General features: G+C 48.6%; 10 protein-coding genes across 10 annotated transcripts; 8 read left to right on the plus strand and 2 right to left on the minus strand.

Moving 5' to 3' along the window:
• Window positions 1-336: 336 nt before the first annotated feature.
• On the plus strand, window positions 337-3,689 carry Pmar_PMAR023229 (hypothetical protein; the record flags this gene model as incomplete). The annotated part of the gene is made up of 16 exons (XM_002771255.1): window positions 337-480; window positions 531-674; window positions 737-914; window positions 959-1,158; window positions 1,208-1,412; window positions 1,749-1,888; window positions 1,930-2,004; window positions 2,049-2,095; window positions 2,138-2,258; window positions 2,305-2,394; window positions 2,445-2,537; window positions 2,588-2,720; window positions 2,771-2,854; window positions 3,020-3,074; window positions 3,123-3,192; window positions 3,612-3,689. 16 exons carry the CDS (start codon window positions 337-339, stop codon window positions 3,687-3,689), a joined length of 1,857 nt encoding a protein of 618 aa, XP_002771301.1.
• Window positions 3,690-3,847: 158 nt separating this feature from the next.
• Window positions 3,848-5,936, plus strand: Pmar_PMAR023230 (transketolase, putative; the record flags this gene model as incomplete). The annotated part of the gene is made up of 2 exons (XM_002771256.1): window positions 3,848-3,930; window positions 3,977-5,936. 2 exons carry the CDS (start codon window positions 3,848-3,850, stop codon window positions 5,934-5,936), a joined length of 2,043 nt encoding a protein of 680 aa, XP_002771302.1.
• Window positions 5,937-6,129: 193 nt separating this feature from the next.
• Window positions 6,130-8,262, plus strand: Pmar_PMAR023231 (methionyl-tRNA synthetase, putative; the record flags this gene model as incomplete). The annotated part of the gene is made up of 11 exons (XM_002771257.1): window positions 6,130-6,249; window positions 6,339-6,473; window positions 6,522-6,710; window positions 6,737-6,855; window positions 6,904-7,052; window positions 7,228-7,350; window positions 7,410-7,487; window positions 7,630-7,827; window positions 7,876-7,959; window positions 8,006-8,058; window positions 8,109-8,262. 11 exons carry the CDS (start codon window positions 6,130-6,132, stop codon window positions 8,178-8,180), a joined length of 1,320 nt encoding a protein of 439 aa, XP_002771303.1. The 3' UTR covers window positions 8,181-8,262.
• Window positions 8,263-9,109: 847 nt separating this feature from the next.
• On the plus strand, window positions 9,110-10,021 carry Pmar_PMAR023232 (hypothetical protein; the record flags this gene model as incomplete). The annotated part of the gene is made up of 1 exon (XM_002771258.1): window positions 9,110-10,021. The coding sequence occupies one exon, from the start codon at window positions 9,110-9,112 to the stop codon at window positions 10,019-10,021; it is 912 nt and encodes a 303-aa protein (XP_002771304.1).
• Window positions 10,022-11,020: 999 nt separating this feature from the next.
• Pmar_PMAR023233 (seryl-tRNA synthetase, cytoplasmic, putative) lies at window positions 11,021-13,157 on the plus strand (the record flags this gene model as incomplete). The annotated part of the gene is made up of 13 exons (XM_002771259.1): window positions 11,021-11,123; window positions 11,167-11,266; window positions 11,324-11,467; window positions 11,518-11,612; window positions 11,659-11,844; window positions 11,892-11,985; window positions 12,051-12,181; window positions 12,234-12,376; window positions 12,421-12,511; window positions 12,557-12,695; window positions 12,743-12,844; window positions 12,896-12,970; window positions 13,143-13,157. The coding sequence occupies exons 1-13, from the start codon at window positions 11,047-11,049 to the stop codon at window positions 13,155-13,157; spliced, it is 1,392 nt and encodes a 463-aa protein (XP_002771305.1). The 5' UTR covers window positions 11,021-11,046.
• Window positions 13,158-13,341: 184 nt separating this feature from the next.
• Window positions 13,342-15,007, plus strand: Pmar_PMAR023234 (protein disulfide isomerase, putative; the record flags this gene model as incomplete). Its single annotated transcript, XM_002771260.1, has 7 exons — window positions 13,342-13,443; window positions 13,494-13,607; window positions 13,854-13,946; window positions 14,466-14,557; window positions 14,613-14,753; window positions 14,797-14,892; window positions 14,983-15,007. The coding sequence occupies 7 exons, from the start codon at window positions 13,342-13,344 to the stop codon at window positions 15,005-15,007; spliced, it is 663 nt and encodes a 220-aa protein (XP_002771306.1).
• A 313-nt stretch (window positions 15,008-15,320) lies between these two features.
• On the plus strand, window positions 15,321-16,049 carry Pmar_PMAR023235 (hypothetical protein; the record flags this gene model as incomplete). Its single annotated transcript, XM_002771261.1, has 4 exons — window positions 15,321-15,452; window positions 15,505-15,573; window positions 15,632-15,737; window positions 15,952-16,049. 4 exons carry the CDS (start codon window positions 15,321-15,323, stop codon window positions 16,047-16,049), a joined length of 405 nt encoding a protein of 134 aa, XP_002771307.1.
• Window positions 16,050-16,149: 100 nt separating this feature from the next.
• Window positions 16,150-16,991, plus strand: Pmar_PMAR023236 (thioredoxin, putative; the record flags this gene model as incomplete). Its single annotated transcript, XM_002771262.1, has 6 exons — window positions 16,150-16,374; window positions 16,419-16,564; window positions 16,615-16,700; window positions 16,749-16,806; window positions 16,852-16,918; window positions 16,968-16,991. 6 exons carry the CDS (start codon window positions 16,150-16,152, stop codon window positions 16,989-16,991), a joined length of 606 nt encoding a protein of 201 aa, XP_002771308.1.
• Window positions 16,992-17,473: 482 nt separating this feature from the next.
• Window positions 17,474-18,102, minus strand: Pmar_PMAR023237 (conserved hypothetical protein; the record flags this gene model as incomplete). Its single annotated transcript, XM_002771263.1, has 4 exons — window positions 17,474-17,625; window positions 17,686-17,781; window positions 17,821-17,919; window positions 18,009-18,102. 4 exons carry the CDS (start codon window positions 18,100-18,102, stop codon window positions 17,474-17,476), a joined length of 441 nt encoding a protein of 146 aa, XP_002771309.1.
• Window positions 18,103-20,195: 2,093 nt separating this feature from the next.
• Window positions 20,196-21,055, minus strand: Pmar_PMAR023238 (hypothetical protein). The gene is made up of 2 exons (XM_002771264.1): window positions 20,547-21,055; window positions 20,196-20,502 (listed from the first exon to the last, which is right to left on the minus strand). The coding sequence occupies exon 1, from the start codon at window positions 21,030-21,032 to the stop codon at window positions 20,586-20,588; it is 447 nt and encodes a 148-aa protein (XP_002771310.1). The 5' UTR covers window positions 21,033-21,055; the 3' UTR covers window positions 20,196-20,502; window positions 20,547-20,585.
• Window positions 21,056-21,461: the final 406 nt, after the last annotated feature.

Raw genomic sequence — 21,461 nt, forward strand, 5'->3', positions numbered from 1 at the left:
AGTCCTGGGTTCGAACTGTGGCAGGCCATTGCCGACCAATATCATCATGATGAGTATTTTCATGAGTCCTTGTTGGATACACCTGTCTCCATGTAGCCTGCGTGCCTCTTATAGTCGATGCTAATGGTAGCTGTTGGGTGGACGTCAGATCGGGCGTCAGTGTAGTCTTCCTAACGTCTGTTCACCCTTCACCGAGAAAAAGTTGCCTGTATAGTTGCGATGGATTTGCCGTATATAAACGCTTTTTGGATGGTGGGCATTTTTCCCTTCTTTCATCAGAATCGTCGGGGTATATTATATTGATACTAAGTTTGACTTGTGTCCCCTGTCTCTCCAATGGACGATTCCGATGAGGTCCCCCCAGTGGAGGCAGTTGAAGATGCTGAAGAAGTACGGCCGGCTAAGAAGGCGAGGACCAACTGGAAGGAGTTAACGGCGACAGCTAAGCCTAATCCTAATGAAGGCGGTGGGCTCTTCGAGGTAGGCATGGGAATCTTTCTTAGCGGAGCGATGCACTTTTTTATGTGCAGTTCACTGGTCTAATGCCTCATCTCTCGGCAACAGCCTGCGCTACGACTACCGAGTATGTCGTTGGGATGAGGTCTCGTTATTGTCACGGGTGTGGCAGCTTATTGGCGAGGCATAAGATTGGGGTTAGGGGAAGTATGAGACCGGTAGGAGGTCCCCGGTTCGATCCCTGGTGAGCGCATCGATGTGGTAATTATTTATTTCTCAGCGGCCTGGGAATGTCGAGCAATTCTTATCGATTTTCTGTCGACTGAGGAACGCTCGGGTGACGGTGATGGCCTTGGCGTTGGGGGAGCTGGTGAAGGGAAAAGATACGCACAAGATTCTGGAGGAAGTCAAACGGCAACTGACCGAGGTGTCCCGGCAAGTTGAAGATTTGCCCGACAGTATGATGTGTTCATGCGTGCAATCTGATGCTGGTTTGATTCAGCGAACTCTAAGCCGCGGCTCATGAGTGCCGTTAAGGAAGCCTTGGGGCCTCTGGAGGAGATACCGGCTAAGAGAGAGCGGCCCGAAGGGGCAGAGGAGGAGGAGGAACAGGGTGTTGACATGGAGTGTGTGAAGAAGTCTATTGAAGTCGCTATGAATCTCGATGGAGCGTACTTCTGGATGTACTATATGTGCACGATGGTAAGGGTGGGGTATTGGAAAGAGTTGATATGAAGTTGTTGTGTGTTAGTCGTTTGAGCACGGCCATAGGGTTCCCTCTGGGGGGTCGTCCTTGGCCTTGCCGCCGCCGTTGGAGTATTACTCTGTGTGGTGTCTTCTGGCCGAGGAAGATGTTGACAGGCAGGAGAAGGTGGGCTCGGTATTGGGTGGATGGGATGAGAAAAAACGAAGGCACCTGGGGGAGGCGGAGCGAAGCATTATTGAGGAAGCTACCCGTAAGTGGTGATCATAGTTGTGAATTTGAATATTCACTTTGGGAATGTCGAGAATATATTCGTTTTGGAGGGGTTCGCCAGTGTTGGAGGAATAGATGTTCGCCTTCCTCAGCTGAGCTCAGGAGTTTTCTCGCTGATTATGGAGCTAGAAGTATAGAAAAACCAATGGGAATTCCTCCAAAATTTCCTCAGAATTTTTATATTGTCATCAACACATGTAGTTGACCATGTGCATATTTTTCCACTTTTTCCCGATGTTCGAGTTGAATTTTCAAACTGGTCGTATATTCGACTTTTGTTGTTGTTGTTGGCGGTTAGTAAGTGTCGATGTTTTAGGTATCCTCGATGGTCCCTCCTTCGACACTACTGCCTGTAGGAACCCACTTTACTCCATACAGTGTATCCGCTGGGTAGAGTCTCAGCGTGTATCGCATGCCCTACTAGAGGGAGGCAAAGTGGATACGTGGGATGCCCTGGTGAGAGGTCCATGAGGTGCTTGCTTGGAGTGGCGGTGTAGGTACCATGTGGGATGGGCACCAGGGCGGACGAGACACAGACGTTGAAGCAGGGGGATCCGCTGATGCCTAGCAAGGTAATGGAATGGGGTATTCATGGCTATGCCCATCATCAGCTCAGATTCTCTCGGACTGGGTCGATTCGACGAGAGACTATATGTGCCATATGTAATAAAGCCAGCTTCGCTCCGCTAGCGAATGAAAAAATAGATACGCCTATGCAACACCTACGGAGTCTGCTCTAGAGCTCCTGTCGAGCTTTGTTCCAGGTGGGGTCGTTGAGGTCGGCAGTGGTACCGGGTATTGGGCCAAGCTGTTGAGGGATCGAAATGTGAGGCGTCTTGTTGCGGTTGAGATGGTATGATCCTTTTCGTAAGGTGAAAGTATTGGCCTTGGATAAGAACCCACCGGATCACCAAGCCAATGCTTACCATGGCCGATGCAGACCACACACTGAAGTGAAGAAGGTGTAAGTCGCCCGCTCTGTCGTGGTTGATATTTGGGGTTGTTTTGCCAGAACGCCGCGGATCTGCAGTCGTTGTCAGCAGAGGAGTACCCTAAGCTCATGCTGTGCTACCCGCCACCTCAGGAGCATATGGCGGCTGAGGCGGTAGGAGGCGGTGACGGACTGGACTGTTGGTGGTGATACTGGACTGTCAGATTGGTAACTTCAAGGGGGACTATGTGTATCATATTGGGGAGTGGTTTGGTGACACGGGGACGCTAGCGATGCAGAAGGCCCTTGGTCAAGGGTTTAGGATGATCAGAAGGGAACCGCTACCGAACTGGCCCAGTGGGACTATTGGTTATTATTCCCATTGGAGTGGTAGGGTACGTTATCAGGCACCAGCTATGAGATGACTATATGGAAAAGAAGGTCGAATAAGGATGACGATAAAGGGGAGAACGCCTTACCGGCTGTTGCATGTGGGTGAAATTTTCAGTCAAATTTCGCAACCCGTTTTACGTGAATTGGCGTGAATACTCTTGTGAGAACAGCCCGATAGTTGCGGTATGTAGGAATATGTTTTTCACTAGTGTTTTTCATATCACGGGTAAACCTGTACTGGTATGGGACGTAGCGGTCTACAGGTTCCCATTGTGGCAGGAAGGCTCAGGTCAGATGCCGTGTTACTTGTGAGATAGCGTAATGTTGGGGATGGTGTGGTATTGGTGTATGTGGATGCTGCATTAGGTATTGTAATAAGGAAGAATGTCTTGATGCCCATAGGAGTAGACACCGGACGCTGATGGCTTTCAAAATGGTAAGAGTCTTGGTTTTGTACCTGTAGGGTATTCCCCGGCAATTTCGGCTCTTCACCTTTGTAGTTGAATTCTTTACCCTCGTGGTTAATACTTTATCTATGGTTTTAATAAAATCTCCCATGAATGCTGATGTTATACCCGGTCTACTTGAAAGTTTAGGAGGTTAGTTTAACCAAGGACGCGCGTAGAATATCAACTAGATGGGTAGAAAGTAAAAATTATCGGTGAAAAAATGGAAATTCTGTAGATTTTCTCTCGAGAGGGTATTCCCAACTACTACATGAAGTCGCTGTTGAATTTATTTTCAAAGGGGCTGTTCCAGCGTGCTCCTTCTCTGTGTAAATATTCCTGTTTATATCGGAATCGTTGATTGCATTTTCTGGTCTTGTTCGGGAATCGACTTTCGTTTACCTCCTAGGTGCCGGTACACAAGAAGTTGATGACTAGTTTGAAACTGAGCAATAAGCAAGCACTGCGGAAGCTTAGACGGCGATGAGGGACGCGCCTTTGCCTTCCTACTACGGGGTTCCTGATAAGGGATACCCTAACGTCAATAGTAGATAGAGATGTCTTAGTAGATGTACACTGTTGTTTCCTTGGAGTTGGTAGTCTGGTGTTGAGGGGGCGAAATTATGGTAAGTGCTAGCAGTCCCTATGGCCACTTCCACCGAACCAGCTAATAAGAAAGCTAAGGTGATGCCCAAACAAATAGAAGAGTTGGCTATTGATACCATCAGGTGAGAGAGGAATTGGTGAAGGAGTGGTATGATTGTCTTTTATTAGGATTACGGCGGCTGATATGGTTCAGAAGGCGAAGTCGGGCCATCCGGGTGCCCCGATGGGATGTGCCCCCATTGGCCATGCCCTCTACGGTCACGTTATGAAGTACAACGCCAGCAACCCTCATTGGTGGAATAGGGATCGATTCGTCCTGTCTAACGGCCACGCCTGTGCTCTGCAGTACGTCCTTATGCACCTTGCCGGTTACAAGGATGTCGAGGTGGAGCACCTTAAGAACTTCCGTCAGTTGGGCTCGAGGACGGCTGGTCATCCTGAGCGACATTTGTTGGAGGGGGTGGAGGTCAGTACTGGCCCTTTGGGGCAGGGCATCTCGAATGCTGTTGGCCTTGCTATAGCTGGGGCTCATCTAGCGGCGACTTATAACCGCCCTGACGGGTACGAGGTCTTCAACAACTACACTTTTGCTGTGTGTGGTGATGGGTGTTTGGAGGAAGGGGTCAGCTCGGAAGCCTGTGCACTTGCTGGTCATCTGGGGCTTGGGCGCCTCATTGTACTCTATGATGATAATAAGATTACTATTGATGGTAGGACTGATATTGCCTTTACAGAGGATGTCACTAAAAGGTTCGAGGGCATGCACTGGCAGGTCCTTGAGGTCGCTGAGGGTGATAGCGATGTGGCTGATATAATAGCCAAGATTGAGGAAGCCAAGAAGTGTACGGATAAGCCTACTATTATCAAGGTCCATACAACCATCGGATACGGCTCGGCTAAGCAGGGCACTGCTAAGGTCCATGGAGCCCCTCTGGGTGATGAAGACCTGGCCAATGTTAAGAAGGAGTTCGGCTTCGACCCTGAGAAGTTCTTCGAGATCCCCACTGAGGTTAGGGCATTCTATGGGGCCGTCTTGGCTCGTGGCCAGCAGGCTAATAAGGAGTGGGATGCCCTATTTGCCAAGTACGGTCAGGCATATCCTGCTGAGCATGCGGAGCTTATAAGGCGTGCTAAGGGTGACCTTCCTCACGATGTGGACAGCTTCTTCCCGAAGTACCAACCTGGGGACAAGGCCAAGGCCACACGTGTGACCAGTGGGGAGGTCCTCGCTGCCCTCATGAAGCACCTTCCGGAGATCATTGGGGGCTCGGCGGACCTGACCTCCTCTAACATGACCAACATGGGTAACTTCCCTAGTATGCAACGTGGGGCTATGCAGAACCGCTACATTGAGTTTGGGGTCCGCGAGCACGGCATGGCCGCTATGCTCAATGGCATTCACGCCTATGGGGGCTTCCTACCCTTTGGGGCTACCTTTGTCAACTTTATAGGTTACTGTTGGGGTGGTATGAGGCTCTCGTGCTTGTCGGAACAACAGGTCCTCTATGTTATGACTCATGATTCGATTGACCTTGGGGAGGATGGCCCTACCCATCAGCCTATCGAGATCCTGGCCCTGCTGCGTGCTACGCCCAATATGAGTACGATCAGACCATGTGATGGTCGCGAGACTGTGGGGGCTTACAAATCCTATCTTGCTAATAAGAACGGGCCGACTACGCTTATTCTCAGCCGCTCTGGTTTGCCTACCTTTGAGAATTCCTCTGCTGAGGGGGCTATGAAGGGTGCCTATGTGATAGATGATTTCACGGGCAGCAGTGACCAGAAGGTCATCATCATCGCTAGTGGCACGGAGGTCCTGCAGGCAGTGGAAGCTAAGAAACTTTTGAAGGAGGAAGGTGTTGATGCCCGAGTTGTGTCGATGCCGTCATGGAACCTCTTCGAAAAGCAAGGGGAAGCCTATAAGAAGACTGTCCTTCCACAGGGGGTAAAACGCCTGATGGTTGAGGCCAGCAGCCCTTTGGGGTTCGAAAGGTATGCTGATGAGTGGATCGCCATGACTACCTTTGGGGCTTCTGGGCCTGCCAATAAGGTGAAGGCACATTTTGGGTTCACGGCTGAAAATATCTGTATTAGAGCTAAAAGGCTTCTTGCGGCCTCTACATGAAGGCGACGGTTATTGGGAAGAAAGTACCTTGTCGAGTACTGCTGAAAATCTCATCTATTACTATCACTACTAGGAGTTTGATTCATAGGCTAAAAGCATTTAATGTTATTCTCACCGTAGGAGGTCGTATTTGTTCGGAAAGGCTGGGCTGAGGGTCCCTCTGTGCAGTTGCTGTTGCTGTTGTTGTTTCCTGATGTGTGCTGATAATACTACTACTGCTACTGAATCGGCATATGACTTATTTGTCAATGATTCGGCGACTTGTGATGTTTGTGAGAAGCTCATTGTCTATCTAAGGGCTGTTTCCGGCAAGGTGAGTTGCAGTCGCCGAGAATTGAACCCGGGTTGTCCTCGGCATGCATGCCCTTTGTACATTATAACGTTGAGCACTGTGTGAATCAGGCTTCCAGTTTTACGGGTAGTACAATTCGTGCTAGCACTAAGCCGGGTAACTCGGTCCTTTCTGCCGCATTTGGTCAACGACTACCGGTATATGCCAGTCAGAAAAGGGAGGAGTCTTTTGAGGGCGCCCTGAAGGTAAGTCGACATGCCTAATACAGTGTGGTGCCTCTGTGCTGGGCTCAGGTTTTGAAGGCAATTGCTGAGGACTCTGGTTTTGGGGCCCTTCTGATCCCTGAGGGCAGCGAGGCCCTCAAGTGGGTTGAGTGGTGCCTCAATGAGAGCGAGGGGGCATTCAAGCTCACCAAGGAAGGTGTGGAGAAGCTCAATAAGGCCCTCGAGGACCGGGTAGGCCCCGCTGGCTTGAAGGTCGGGGTAAGTCATTATTTGCTACCGTTTAGGCATTCTTGCTCGGTGGTAGCAATATCACGCTCGCTGACTTTGTAGTAGCTCATGCGGCCGAGCGATGGGCCTCTAAGGCCTCACAGAAGGAGCTTGCTCAGTACTGCAACATCACTAGGTGATGATGGTATTGGATTCTGGCACGTGTTTTAGTTTTTTGGGGCAGGTGGTATCACCATATCAGTAGTTTGCCGGGCAGCCCTTACCCCAACAGTGTTATAGACCTCCATGCGGTGACGCGGGCTTATACTAATCTTCATAAGGCCGACGCTACTGCTGCTGGGGGCAAGGGGGGCAAGGGCTCACCTAAGAAGGGTAAGCATCTGTTCATGTGATGATGGAATGTATGAAGAGGGCCAGATGTTATCTCTAGGCGTAGTTGACCATTGATAAGATGATAATGAGGAAATATTAGGAAAACTTTGTTTTATAATGATTATGTGTGGAAACTCCTGAGAGGACCAGATGTATATGCCTACACTGGTTTCAGGAGAGGCTGATGAGGCTGGGAAGAAGAAGGCGGAGAGGAAGGCGAAGAATAAGGATAAGCAAGCTAAGGCACAGAAGGAGACCCGACCTGTAGAGGATGTTAGCCGATTGAATATGATTGTTGGTAAGAAATGCCCTCGGGTGGAATTGAACCGTAGGTCTATCGTTACGCTGTGCTCTCAGGTAAGATCAATAAGGTATGGGAACATCCTGATGCTGAGAAGCTGTGGTGTGAGGAGATCGACTGTGGTGAAGCTTCCGGTGAGTGTCGGCCGAACGACTTATACAAATTCACATAAATCGAATCAAGCAGTGGCCCACATACCATCCATCTCTGAAATTGTCCGCCGGGCGTTTTCAATCCTTGATGACCTTTAAGACTGTTTGTTGTCATTACTATCAGGTCCCCGTCAGATCGCATCAGGCCTTCGTGATTTCTATAAGGAAGCCTCGGATCTCGAGGGTCGTAAAGTAGTCATCTTGGCTAACCTCAAGCCCCGTCCTCTGCGTGGATTCGTCTCCCATGGTATGGTCATGTGCGCATCTAGTGGTGACCACAGCCAAGTGGAAGTGTTGACAGTCCCTGAGGATGCTAAGCCCGGTAAGCGTGGTTCTGCTCTATGCGACGATGTGGATTCGTTATGATCAGGTGAGCGCATCTCGATCCCGGGCTTTGACGGTGAGCCTGATGATGTCCTGCATCCTAAGCACAACCCTTTCGATGCGGTCAAGGGTAAGCCAATCTTGCTATCTTGCATTTCCTCAACGCGGTTGGTCAGGTGACTTGAAGACTGTTAAGAAGGAGAATGGTGTGATCGTGGCCACTTACAAGGTGAGTCTAAATGTTCCTCTGTCGGCTGACCGGCATCGTCGCCTTTTTAGGGCAATGCGTTTACGCTCCCGAACGGTGAGATCGTCACCACTCCTAGCCTTGCCGATTGCGAGATTTCCTAAGTCCTCAGTAGCTCATCAAATTTACGAGGTTCACGATCAGTGTAAATATTACTTAACTTGCTGCTAGTGGTGGAACGCACACCTGCCAACAGTTTCCCTACGATAGCCTCTCTCGTGTGCTTGGGTTGAGCAGTCTGTTGTAGTAGAGGTATGGAAGGCTTTGGGGGACTAGTAGGGGTATTGGATATTGTTACTAGAGCGTACTGCATTTCTATGGCTGAGGTCAGCCGTGTACGTGGTAGTTTCGTACTGTGGCAAGGCTAGTAGACATGACATAGCACATGTATGACTGTAATCCAGTACTTGCGATCCCTTTGTCGTCGAGTACCGACTGCAGTGTCTATTGATCGTACTCACGGTGAAGGTGGCAGCTTCTTACACCCTGGTTGAATGTGTTACGCGTGTATAGTGGGTTGGTGGGGTAGGCCATCGACGGTCGATGGGAACTCATCGTAGAGCTCAACAGCATCTTACAATGGTATTTACACGATAATGTATTGAGCATAAAGGCAACTCATCCATTCTATCGACTACAGAAATAAGGTTTGATCAAAAAGTCTTTTTGAACGACTCCATGTTCGCTCGTGAGCTTTCGATCGAACTGCAAACCGTCTATGGGATGCGACGACAATGGAGGCTGACGTATCCATCAATGGGACTCGACGTGTGAGATCCCACACCGTAGAGTGGCCCCCATCAAGAAAGCGATACTTATCGTCTTGATTTCTAATGCGGTGCGTAAAAGCATCTGAGCGCCGCGCTCGCCGACGAATCTTTCGGGAATCTTCCAGTTTCGGTCACTGCGAAACGTTCAACGGTTGAACTTCAACCATAAGACTCTGATGAATTCCTATCTGATGACTGAACGACAACCATGATAACACACTGAACGCGCGGTGGTTACAGCTTGCATTTTGCATATCCACAGCATGTCTTCCCTCCTTTTCTCAGCTCTGTGCGGAGTTCTGATCTTCACCCCTGCTGGTGGTCAGTCTACCACCAATCCAGCGACTGTCGGCAGTAGCACTACTACTTCTATCCCTTCAACGGTCGTCACTACTACTGGACAGTCTACCACTGCTCCAGCTACAATCGGCAGTAGCACTGTCACTCCCGCATCCTCAACAACCGTCACTACTGCGGTGACTACACCGGCTACTACTACGGTCAGCGAGGATGTGGTGATGCGTACTTGTGACGTTTATTGCCGAGGCCTCAATGGTCCCGAGTCGTTCTGTAAGAACTGGTTGGATGATGCTGTGTGCCAGGGTGGTAACCAACCCTGTGGAGCTCTTGACGTATGCGGGCCAGCAGTGTCGACTGGTACGACGTTCCACCCACGATGTGATGAGATGTGTCAAGGTCTGAACGATGTTACTTCCTACTGCAAGTGGTGGATGGACATTCCTGTCTGCCAAGGTGGTGATCAGCCATGCGGTGACGTCTCCATCTGCACAGCACAGACTTGGCCGCCTGCAAGCACTCCTCCTTTCATCAACGGTCCTCATCAGTATCATTCCCCGACCTGTGATACGTACTGCCAAGGTCTCAATGACGAGGGTTCCTATTGCAAATGGTGGGCGGCCGAGCCTGTGTGTCAGGGAGGTAACCAGGCGTGCACTCCTGACGTTTGTGGTGTCGGAGAGGCTACACCTGCAACCACTACGGATACCTTCCATATGGGCCAGAACGCCAATTGCGACGCTTACTGTGAGGATATAAATCCCGATATGATTTTAGAGAAGTCTCACTGCAAGTGGTGGCTCCATGTCGCCGTTTGCCACCAGGGTGATCAAGTATGCACTCCTAGTGTGTGTGAGAATTATACTCCGTCTCCATGATGCTATATCTCATGTATATGATGCTCAACCAATAATGGTTTATGTAGATTATATATCGTGTGCTCATCCATCCAGCTCTTGTGTTATTGAGTGGTCGGAGCAACGTTGGCGGGTAACAATGGGATGACTTTGCCGTGCAGATAGTGGGAGTATATGAGACCTTTAGGAAGACTCCTACCTGGTGAGGAATGAAAGGAGTCGCGTTAATTAATATACCGTCAAATAATCAAATATAATCACTACCGAAATAAGTGGACAGAACACTGAGCAAATTGTTCTATCTGCAGTGGGAGCACCAGCGCGCTGGATGAACCTTCTCCTTGTTAGTGCCCTGATTAAGGAGATTTTACTGTTATCACTGTTGTGTCATAATAGGGGGAGATTTTGAGATCGTGATATGGAGTAACTCCTTAGCACCACAACCTAAGCCTAATGATAACTCGTCAAGTACGAGTTATCTGGGAATAACCAATTGACCGTCAACCAGTTACCTATATTAGGGAGCACGGGGAATCGCTTCAAAGGGTACATTTGATAGCCTGTGATCGGCTCTGAATACGTAACGTCTCGTCTATACGAGGCCCAACTAGCTACACAGTTTCTTTTTTTTGCCGGGCATTACAAGGATAAAGCTTATCAATGTCAAATCCAATCCGCGCAAGTGGATCGTGGGCGCGGTGAGGCAGACCACGTACAAAAGTTGACATGACAAAGGTTACCGTAAACATCCTACATGTCAGTGCCCACTTAAGTGAAAATGAATCTCGCTCCGAGGCGTGCGCGGATTACATAAGCGGAGCGAAGTGATTCACGAATGCCACTTTGAGGAATAGATGTTATAGCTACTGTACATAGTGTGGAGCGGTTCTGGGCTAGTTGGAGGAAGATTAGTCATGTTGGGGTGTCGCGTTGAAAGTGAATCTTTAAAGAGGATGTTACTCATGAGGGAATTTGGAATTTGTATGGTCAATGAGGTCGACTAGAGAGAGCGATTGACTCAGTTCCCATAGAGAGTTCCTTTAACAATGCCGATTGACGTTAACAGACTTCGCGCGGAAAAGGGCGGCGACCCGGAGGCTGTCCGAGCTTCCGAGCAGAAGAGGTGATGTGGTAAAGAAGATAGGTTTATACGAGACGGGTTATAGGTATCGTAATTCTGATACTGTGGGCACCGCCGTGAAACTCGATCAGCAGTGGCGTAAGGATATGTTCGCACTGGACAAGCTCCGTGAGGAACTAGGCAAGGTATCTTGAGGATCACTATGAAAGATGCAGAATAGGTCCAATTGTCGTTATGTTCAGATCCAAAAGGAGATCACTCAGAAGAAGAAGGCCTCTAAGGGTAAGGATCCTTGCACTGAGGAGCTCGCTCGCAAGGCCGAGGGTGAGAAGAAAATCCAGGAGCAGGAAAAACTCGTAGCTGAAGTCGCCAAGTCTCGTGATGCTGTAACTACCCAGAATAGCTCTATACGGTTTAAGAGAGTATTCTTGTCTAGGCGGTGCACTCTATTGGTAATATCATCCTTCCTGACGTCCCTGTCAGCAACGATGAGGATAACAACGAAGTCTACAAGAAGTGGGGTCAGCCTAGGTACTACTATCATGAAAATTATGTCAGTGGGAAATTTTCCTTGTAGGCAAATTTTCGTCGATGGGAAGACCCCTGGTCACCTCTACCATCATCAGATCATGTACATGCTCGGTGCTATGGACCAGGAGCGCGGCATCAACATCGTTGGTCATCGTGGATACTTCCTCCGTGGGGTTGGCGTACTCCTTAATATGGCCCTTATTAACTACGGTATGAGCTTACTTGTTAAGAAGTAATACAATCCTTTTGCGTGACTATAAGGAGTCCTTTCCCTCGTAGGGGTTATACCGCACTTCAGCCTCCTTTCTTCATGAAGAAGGACATCATGGCTGAGACCGCCGAGCTGGGCGACTTCGATGAGCAGCTATACAAGGTAGTGTTGCCGTCTAGTCGTGAGATATCGAAGTTGATGTATAGGTGAGTGAGAACTCCAAGCAGAAAAAGGAGGAGAAGGGCCTTAAGGAGAACGATGGAGAGTACTATCTCATCGCAACTTCGGAGCAGCCTATATCGGCCTACCACCGTAAGGAGTGGATTGACGAGGATCAGCTCCCCCTACGTTATGCTGGGTAATGAGGACGTCTATTGTGGTGCATGTAGTAGTAGTTTGTGGTTGTGTAGTATCTCCACGTGTTTCCGAAAGGAGGCGGGTTCTCACGGGAAGGAGACCTGGGGCTTGTACCGTATCCATCAGTTTGAGAAGTTGGAACAGTTCTGTATTACCACTCCTGAGGAGAGTGTTGCTATGCATGAGCATATGCTTGGTAATAGTAATACGGTTGAGCCACTATGGAGAGGTCCTTTTTAGACATGTCTGAGGAGTTCTATCAGTCCCTTGATTTGCCCTATAGGGTCGTCAAGATTGTCTCTGGTGCTCTCAACGATGCCGCTGCTAAGAAGTGATGCCCATAGTCTGTACCTGTTCAGTGTTATCATCGTAATAGGTACGATCTCGAGGCATGGTTCCCTGGGTATAACATGTACAAGGAACTCGTGTCCTGCTCTAACTGCACGGACTATCAGGCTCGTGCAATGGAGACACGTTGTGGCCATGTGAAGCAGGGCGAGCGCGAGAAGCGATATGTAGGTGGAAGAGGAGTTGAAGAAGGTGTGGTATCCGCCCTTAACAGGTTCATATGTTGAACTCGACTCTTTGTGCTACTGAGCGTGCTATGTGCTGTATAGTTGAGAACTACCAGGAGGAAGAGGGCGTGAGAGTTCCCAGAGTTTTGGTATGCTATCTTAAAAGGGGGTCGTTGCTCGGTTATTGTGGCCTCTATCAGGTTCCTTACATGCACGGTATGGAGTTCCTACCTTATGTGAAGCCCATCCCTAAGAACCCCGATGAGGCCAAGAAGGTAGGATCATTAGCACTGTTGAGGGATATATGTTCACTTTTCGCACCTGAGCTCAGCAGTTTACGGGTAGAAATATACCAAAATTTCCTCAGAATTTCCATATTGTCACCAACGTGCGTGATTATGCATGTTTTCCCTACGACGGAAGTAGACGACTTTGTTGTTGTTTCAGGCCGAGAAGAAGTAGTAGGAGTATCACGACATTCCTGTTGCTGCAGTTACTGCCCGCCTTGTATGACTACTGTTTCAACGCCTTGACAGGCTAAGTTCATCACACTCAGTTTGCCTCGCGTTTATCAGTGATACTAAGGGAAGTGGTCACAGTGGAGGGTCAAGATTAGAATACTACGAGTAGTTGAATTTCTACTACTATGAATATGCTGCGTTCGCTGGCTCTGCAATTTCTTCTCCTGTTGGTACTTGTAGTAGTCGACGTACAGGCCTGGTCAATACCATGGTTTGGGACCAAGAAGGTATGGGCTGAGTTAGGGGCTCAAGGGGACATGATGTTGTGTCGGTTCAGAGAGCTCTGGGGGAGGTAGCGGAGTTGGACGAAGTGTCACTAGATGAGCTCCTAGTAACGGAGACTATCAGTGCTGTCCTCTTCTATGCACCGTGGAGCCCCTATTCTCAACAGGTAAGTTCACTACTACTACTACTAGCAGTGTGGGAACATATGTTTGGTTTCCTCAACTGAGCTCGTAAGCTTACTTGCTACATTATGAAAATTCACATACGATTTCGGGTAGAAGTATATAAATAGCAACGATAATTTCCTAAACTTTCCTCAGAATTTCCATATTGTTACCAACATATGTAGATGACCATGTGCATATATATTTTCACGCTGACTACTGCTAGAGTGTGTAATGCATGTACGTAGGCCCTTCCTATGTGGGAGGTCGTGGCTGAGAAGTTGGCCTTGAGTAACCCTCCTATACCTGTAGGGCAAATTGATGCATCCAAGTACCCTGAGGTAGTAGTAGTTGTTATAATAACATCAATTATGTTATAGTCGAATTTCATGTAAATGCAATTTTCTCTAGAGGGAAAGGTGCGCCTGGCATAAGTCATAAATATGGTATAAGTTAAAATAGGTATACGTAGGGGGACACCAAAAAGGTTAATATAAATACATTGTATGAATCTCTATCATCATTTTAAACGGGGAAAATAGTAGTATATGAGGAGTATGTATATTGGAGTTTCGCTCTAGTGATGTGAAAAACACTAGTGAAATATATATATCACGACTACTGCATACCTTCGCGAATATCGCGCTTTTCACAGAGTATTACGCCACTTCACATAAAGGGAAGAAACCCCATTAAACGCGATCAGAATGAAATCCTCATGGTATCTTGAGCAACATAAGGGCACGTCATAATGGGCGCATGTGCAGCTGTGTGCTCACAGCATCCCACCCGGGTCTAGACATATGGGAATAGCTCATCGTCGTAGTTGATATGGACTTTCTCCCTTGTTATTCAAGCAGGTCCGAGTGAAGCACGAGATCCGCGCTAATCCGACAATAAAATTGTTCATAGACGAGGAAGCCTTCGAGTTCCCATTGGAGGAGGAGAGGACGTAGGGTGGATATAAGTCCTCGTGTCACAGCTCCTCTTCTTTCTCCTCTTCACAGGTGGGCTAATATAGTAAATTGGATCAACGAGAGAACGAATAGAGAGCAAGTCGTGTCTGATGCAGAGGAGATGGACGTTTTCCTGGACGAGAACCCTCTGGCAATCGTCGGCTTATTCATTTCTGAAAGAGATTCTGACATGTATTATCGTGGATCGGATTGGTGCGGAGTTCGATAGTCGCAGGTTCAAGAAGACCTCTCGTCATTTCGATGATGTTTCCTTCGCCGTAACGTACGGTAGTAACTCCCGTGAGATGGCCCAATACTTGGTGAAGCAAGGGTAGTAGTGGTATAATGGGAGTATGTATAGTGCGCTCAACTGTCGGTGTTGGTGACTAGATGTCCTCGACGATGTGGCGGACCTCGCTAGGTGCCACGTGTTTACTCAACTTTAGATGGTCTGCTCGCCTATTTGGGGCGGGATAGGTCTCCGGTTCGAATCGCAGGCCGGATATTCTTCATAGTTTTTCTGTACACATATCTTTAGGGAGGCATCGCATTAGGATTTTCTTATTTTTGCGACAACGGCCGTCCATTGAGTCCCCGATTGAATATCCAGCCGTGTTGGAGTATAGTCATCCTTCCTCGTTTGTGTAATGTGCATACGCGTACCCTTGAAATGATCGTAATTGCAATACGTAGTTGCGCTTGGTCACGCACTCAACTGGCCTCAGCTGGGGAATCAAACATATTTTCCAATGGTGTGGTATGCCCTATTTCGACGTCCCCTCGTTCAGTAAAATCGAGAGGATGCCCACGAGGTTCCCAACGTTGGTGATGCTCTATCACCACGACGAGAAGGCCGCGATCTATGACGGTGATATGGGCGACTATCACAAGGTACGCGGAAAACGGCAGTAGTGTTGGTGAAGAAGAGTTTGGGGTCTATCAGGTTGATCAGTTTATCCTTTCTCGTCGTGTACCGATGGTTACGGAGCTCTCAGCAGAGACTGCTGATCAAGTAATGCGAAGTGCCGGAATCGAACTCATGACCATTCGATGGACGTAGTGTTGTGTAGATATTCTCGAGTGGTATGCCTACGATATTCCTCTTCCGTGACCCTGAGTCGGAAGTGGGCCAGAAAGCTGAGGCCGCTTTGAGGGAGGCAAGCACTACCCTAAGAGGTAACACCAATCGCCGTTGAGATCGTCTACAGAGTACCTTCAAATGAGCATCAATCACTCTGCTATGCATACCTATTCCATGTCTTCTCAAAAAGTTTTATATATAAAGTCTTTTGGTCAAGTTTAGAATGTCAACTGAACAAACTTTACCTGTTCTGCTGTGAAATCATTCGACAGGTCTGGACTCGCACATGTTGTAATATTGGGCATCCAGGTTCAGTCGTCTTCGCTCTGGCTAGCGATAAGAACAACGCCATCCAGCAACAGCTGTTCCACGAGCTCTCACTTGAGAACGTAACAAGCTCATCTTGAGGCATTCACCTTGTGAGTATTTCTCTAGTTGGAACCGTCGGATTTCCCTACCACACGTTTGGTTTATCGCTCCACTCGTTCCCATCAACATCGTCAGTACATGGACGTGAAGGCGCGGAAATATCGTATTGATGCTGGATACGGTGCACGGACATGTCCACCAGGTAAGAGCCTCGATACCGTAACTTGGTCGCATCGTATCGATTCAGTTACCTCTCCTGACCATTACCGCTCCTTCGCCCATCAGTACATCAAAGGGATGATCAACCCCTACAAGCGGTCAGAACCCCTGCCCGTCTACTATGGCAACGAGCCAGTCGTCCAGGTGGGTCCTTGGCTCGGTCACTGTGTGTGAGTGTACAGCCTCAGGCGGTCGGTAGCAACTTCCAAGAGCTCGTCCTCGACTCTCCTCAAGATGTCCTTGTTGATTTCTACGCACCATGGTGTGGTCATTGCAGACAGTTCGAGCCCACCTATAAATCTCTGGGGGAGACTCTCAAGCCTTTGAGGAATACGTAGGTTTCCATTTGAGGCATCACTGTTGCTATTATGGACTACTTATCAGATTGCGAATTGTGAAAATAGATGCGACACAAAACGAGGTCCCAGTGCAGATCAGTGGATTCCCGACTATACTGCTATACCCAGCTGGTGAGCTCTTCATATGATGTCGCTCAGGCCGACTAGTCCTTATATCAGGCAAAAAGGATTCTCCAGTGGAATTTCGTCAACAGCGAACTATACCTGTCATGACTGAGTAAGTCTTCCGGGTATGCTCTTGCCTCCATTTTTGTGTGTGTAGGTTTCTCAAAGCACACTGTACCAACTCCCTCACACTTTCTCGGGAGGATCCCAACTCTCGGTGGCAGGTAAGCTCATATGAGTTTTTGTACGAAACATTAGTTGCATCCTTTTCAGGGATTAAGCCCCGACGAGCTGTAAATAGAGTAAACCAGTTGCAATTGCCACTGGTTAATTGACAACTCCCTCGTATTCCTGTGTATTTCCAACTATTGTTGTCTGAGGGTAATTCGTCAGTGATAGGTTTCGTTGTATTTACAAACATGCTATTGCGTTAATACGTAGTTATATTGACAAAGACACGCGCATTAAGCCTCATTGTGTTGAAATTAATAACATAGTTGTTAATAATAAAGATAGAAAATAATGTGTTGAATAATATATATAGATATATTATTTATATGCTTATTCATTAGCAATATTACTGGCATATATATTTATAGTTGTAGCATGCGCCTTGTCAGTTGAATTGAACTAAAACGAAAGAGATAACCACGCTTTACTGGATACGACATTCACATATGCAAGATATGCAAAGATTCAACACAAGGATGAAAAACCTTCGAAATACCAATCGCGATCAGCATATCTGCATCTGACGGGTTGAATCATGTATGAGGGGTTTATAAGTACTTAATAAGGCCGGCCACGGTGACCATGATTGCAGCGAAGGCAATCATCGTTGCTAGAAGGAGAACTAGTAGAGACGTTAGACCATGCTGCTTCACAATAGAGTCGATTATAGTCTGACAAACCAGAGTGCCAATAAACGCTGCTGAGGAGTACACAACCTACAGGATAATCGTTGGTGAAGGGATAGGAGGGCTCAGGCTACAGCGTAGTTCCATGGGACGAGTCCTGCCATAATGAAGGCCAATGCCGCTGATGAGGAAGTGAACAAAATCAGAGTTGCTGTTGTCGCTGTGCAAATCTGCGGGGCGGACAGTGGGAGATCCCATAGGGGTATTACTTGCCTGAGGGAGTACTCCGAGATTGAGCATGAGGGGCCCTAACATCATACCGCCTCCGATGCCTAGGAGGCCCGCTACGATGCCAGCAGCGAACGTAGCTATCGAATACGTGACAAAACTTCGGCAGGTCCACAAGACATCACCTGGCTGAGGGGAATGTCGTTGTTATGGTAGAAGGGCCTAGTACCACCAACGAAGGGATAAGCAACCTCTGTCTTGGTCGCAGTGTCGAGTACAACAGACCGCCCTGTGAAGAGGCCGAAGAGTATAAGCCAAGTCATCACTATAGCAGATAGGGCCCAATAGGCTGGCCCACAGTAGGGTATGGCATCGGGGATCATGGACCTCCAATAGGAGGGCTATGGAGTAGTAGAATGGTGAAACACGACTCACTCAGTCCCTTTCCCGCATCGCAGCACTAGGAGTAGAATAAGAGCCGCCCATACAGTGCGCAGCTTGGTATGTTTATCGATGGGATACTTGATGATGGATAAGACGCAAGGACCATCGTCGGCCCTACCTGCCGGGCATCTCTGTCTATTAACCGCTGCCTCAAAAGACTGCTCTCATGACCGCGGTCATAGGTCGTCCTGCACAGGTCGGCGCGATAAGGATATAACGAATGAAGCTCCCTATCGCACTCCGAGAAGGGGGCCTTCGTCCCGGCTTTTGGCTGTTCACCGTCATTCACATCAGAATCAGCATCATATAATCGGGGACAATCTGCTGTATCATCCGTCTTCCAGTGGGAACTTCTTACTCCTTTCCTGAGTGGCGACTGCAGGAGGAGGCGGGGCACTCGACGATCTATTCTGACACTCTGCCCGATAGACTCTGACGCCTTTCCGGAAGGTGATAGCCGATGTGATGCCAAGAATAATTGGCATCGTTATGATGACCAACCACGTCGGGAGGAGCCGCGTTCGAGGGCCTGGGCGCTACCAGTAGATGAGCCCCGACCGCTTGAACGAGAGCTCCAATGAGAGCCCCTGCCATCTCCATCGAGGGAGTCTATAAAAGGCCTCTCAGCCTGAGGTGACGTGCACGGGAGTTCGGGATGAACCCACCCAGGGAGGCCCCGCAGATGCTAGCCTGACAGCAAATACTCGGCGTAGGGCGCTAGCGAAGCGATGGGACCTGCGATAGTCCCGTCGAAGCTTTGGTTGAGAAACGCGGAAGGAGAATTCCGAGAGTAACGAATATACCCCCACCCCCCACCCCTGCAGAGACCGCCAATCCTCAGATCTGTCGTATACTAAAAGCATTGGAAGTGTCCTTACCCGATGAGAGGAACCAAATGAAAAGAGCTTCATCGTACTATAGCCATTCTGTGAAGACCTGTTTCTCGATGCACACATCGTCATAGACGTCCTGGAGCAGGAGCACACCAAATAAACCTGTGGCATGAAGAAAATGATGGGGACCCGAGCTAAGGAACCATCGTATAGCCTTTTGGAGTAGTGGACTATCGCTTTAGAGTATTCCTTCCTGAATTACCTCTGTGCGAAGACTGAGGCATCCTCTAGGGCAATCCCCTCTGGACCACATTGTTGTGATTATTAAGAGTGAAGGATGGCAGAACGGGGTAGTCTCTATCGGTGCAGACCAAGTAGGCTGATGATGGCGGCATCTGCCAGACCTCATAATCAGGCTATGGGGGTATTCTTACTGTACGAGGAAATAGGCTGGTGAAGAGGCCGACACTACGGCGCATTATAATGATGCTGTTGGATCTGTTGTGGTATACAATAATAACTCAACACCAATATGTGGCATAGGATATTGGTAGTGATAGTAGGAAATTGGTGGTGGTGATAGCTATTCGGAAGTACACCTAACAGTCGCTGCCTTTCGACGGTCGAGGCAAAACCATCCCGACTCCAACATCGACATACATGCCAGAGCTGCTGACAGGGTGGCATCCTTCTTCACGATGATGTTGATGCTACTGCGACACCGCCCCTGTTGGCGTCATCATCGTCCCGACCAACGGCAGCAGCGTTACTATTACCACCGAGGTATAGTAAAGATAACACCAAAAGAAGTAGGAGGGAAGGAGGAACATCCGATAGTGATCGGATAGCAAATCCGCGTTGACTGACCACAGCATGAATGGTCTTTGGGAATAAGTCCTCGTATGGTTCAATGACCGTGGAATGGAAGAGCTCCTCCCCTTTAACGGTAACGGGCAAAGACACAGCTTCAGACCTCGTACCGTATGAGGAGACTGAGAAGGCAACACATGCGATGATTGAGACCATCAGAAAGAAGGAAGGTCCGAAGGGGCTTCGATGTTGCAGCAGCAGTAGTCGAGACATGGAAAATGACCACTGTGAAGATATGAAGGGAAGAGGTGAACTCAAGGACGGAATGTGTGATGAGAGATATAGCCCAAGATGAACCAACATTTGCAGAATACGAGAGGGCCTTCACAATTGACAAGCCACGTCAACCTGTCCAGTTAGAATGCAGCATAGCATACTCGGACGTCTATACGAGATTTACATTATCAGATTATGCTATATATAGGTAGATGTGGCCGATACAAAAATGCCCTCGACGAAAGTAGCGATGGAGTGGTACGTTTAACATATGGTACTATACAAGACCTCGGTGGGTCCGGAAGAATGATATGAAGAAGGCTATCGCGATGACCATGGGTTTAGGGGATTCCTCCATGCCTGAGAGGAAGGCCCATATTCAATCGCCCATCCCTCTGTATTACCATGGACCGAGACTGTCCTTAAACATGAGACTTCTACCTCTACAGAGACAGCTGCCAGGTATGGTGACTGCTGTCCTTGCTGGTGCCGTCCCGTCTAAACTGACCGGGTGGAGCGTCGTGTGCCTCTTGCAAGGAACCATGTTGGGCCGTCTCTTCCTCCTCCTCTGCTGCTGTGGTGCCTTGGGAATACAGAACTACTGCCAAGACTAGAAAAATGATGGATGGTGGAGTGTTGCTGATGATCCCTCCGCGGTGATAAGGTTTCACGAGGGGGCCTCCCAGCTGCATCACAGATGCTTTCCCGATAAAATTCATCATTTGACCGTCATTAACGGAAGGCGACGTTATTATAGGATCACTCCCTGCCCCCGTCCACCCAGAGGCCGGAGCTATGATGAATAAGATTAATAAAAAGAAGACCAAGTGAATGGAAGAACCTCGTCTACGACCACCACCGAAAATAGGTCTTGATGATGTATCGTACATTGGCTGGAGGACCTATCGGAAAAATTAAACCTAAAAGGCGTGAAGTTTGGCCTGATGCGTATAAGGTACAGGATAGATGAAACATAACATTCACCGCGTCACATCTTTAGCATCACGCTTCCTGTGTCACTCCTGGTCAAGTGTCTGGCGCTCGGTCCCCGCTCATTCTGTCAACTCCTTCTCGGCCACAACGTTTCCACAATAATTTACTATCAGTAAATTCTATAAAGTAAAAGAAACCCGATATGTAATCCAGTTACAGTAAAAGAGACGCAATCGGCCCAGGGCGTGCGCTCTCGCGGTCCTGACCAGTCTGTAACACTGAACACAAGATGAGACGTGTATGTAAAGGAGGATGTATGTACGTCAGAACTTGGGTCTGCGTACGAATGTAGCACGGAAATGCACACACTGCTATCATAGCAGTCT

Source organism: Perkinsus marinus (assembly GCF_000006405.1).
Source record: "Perkinsus marinus ATCC 50983 genomic scaffold scf_1104296963186, whole genome shotgun sequence".
NCBI classification, from domain to species: Eukaryota; Perkinsozoa; order Perkinsida; family Perkinsidae; genus Perkinsus; species Perkinsus marinus.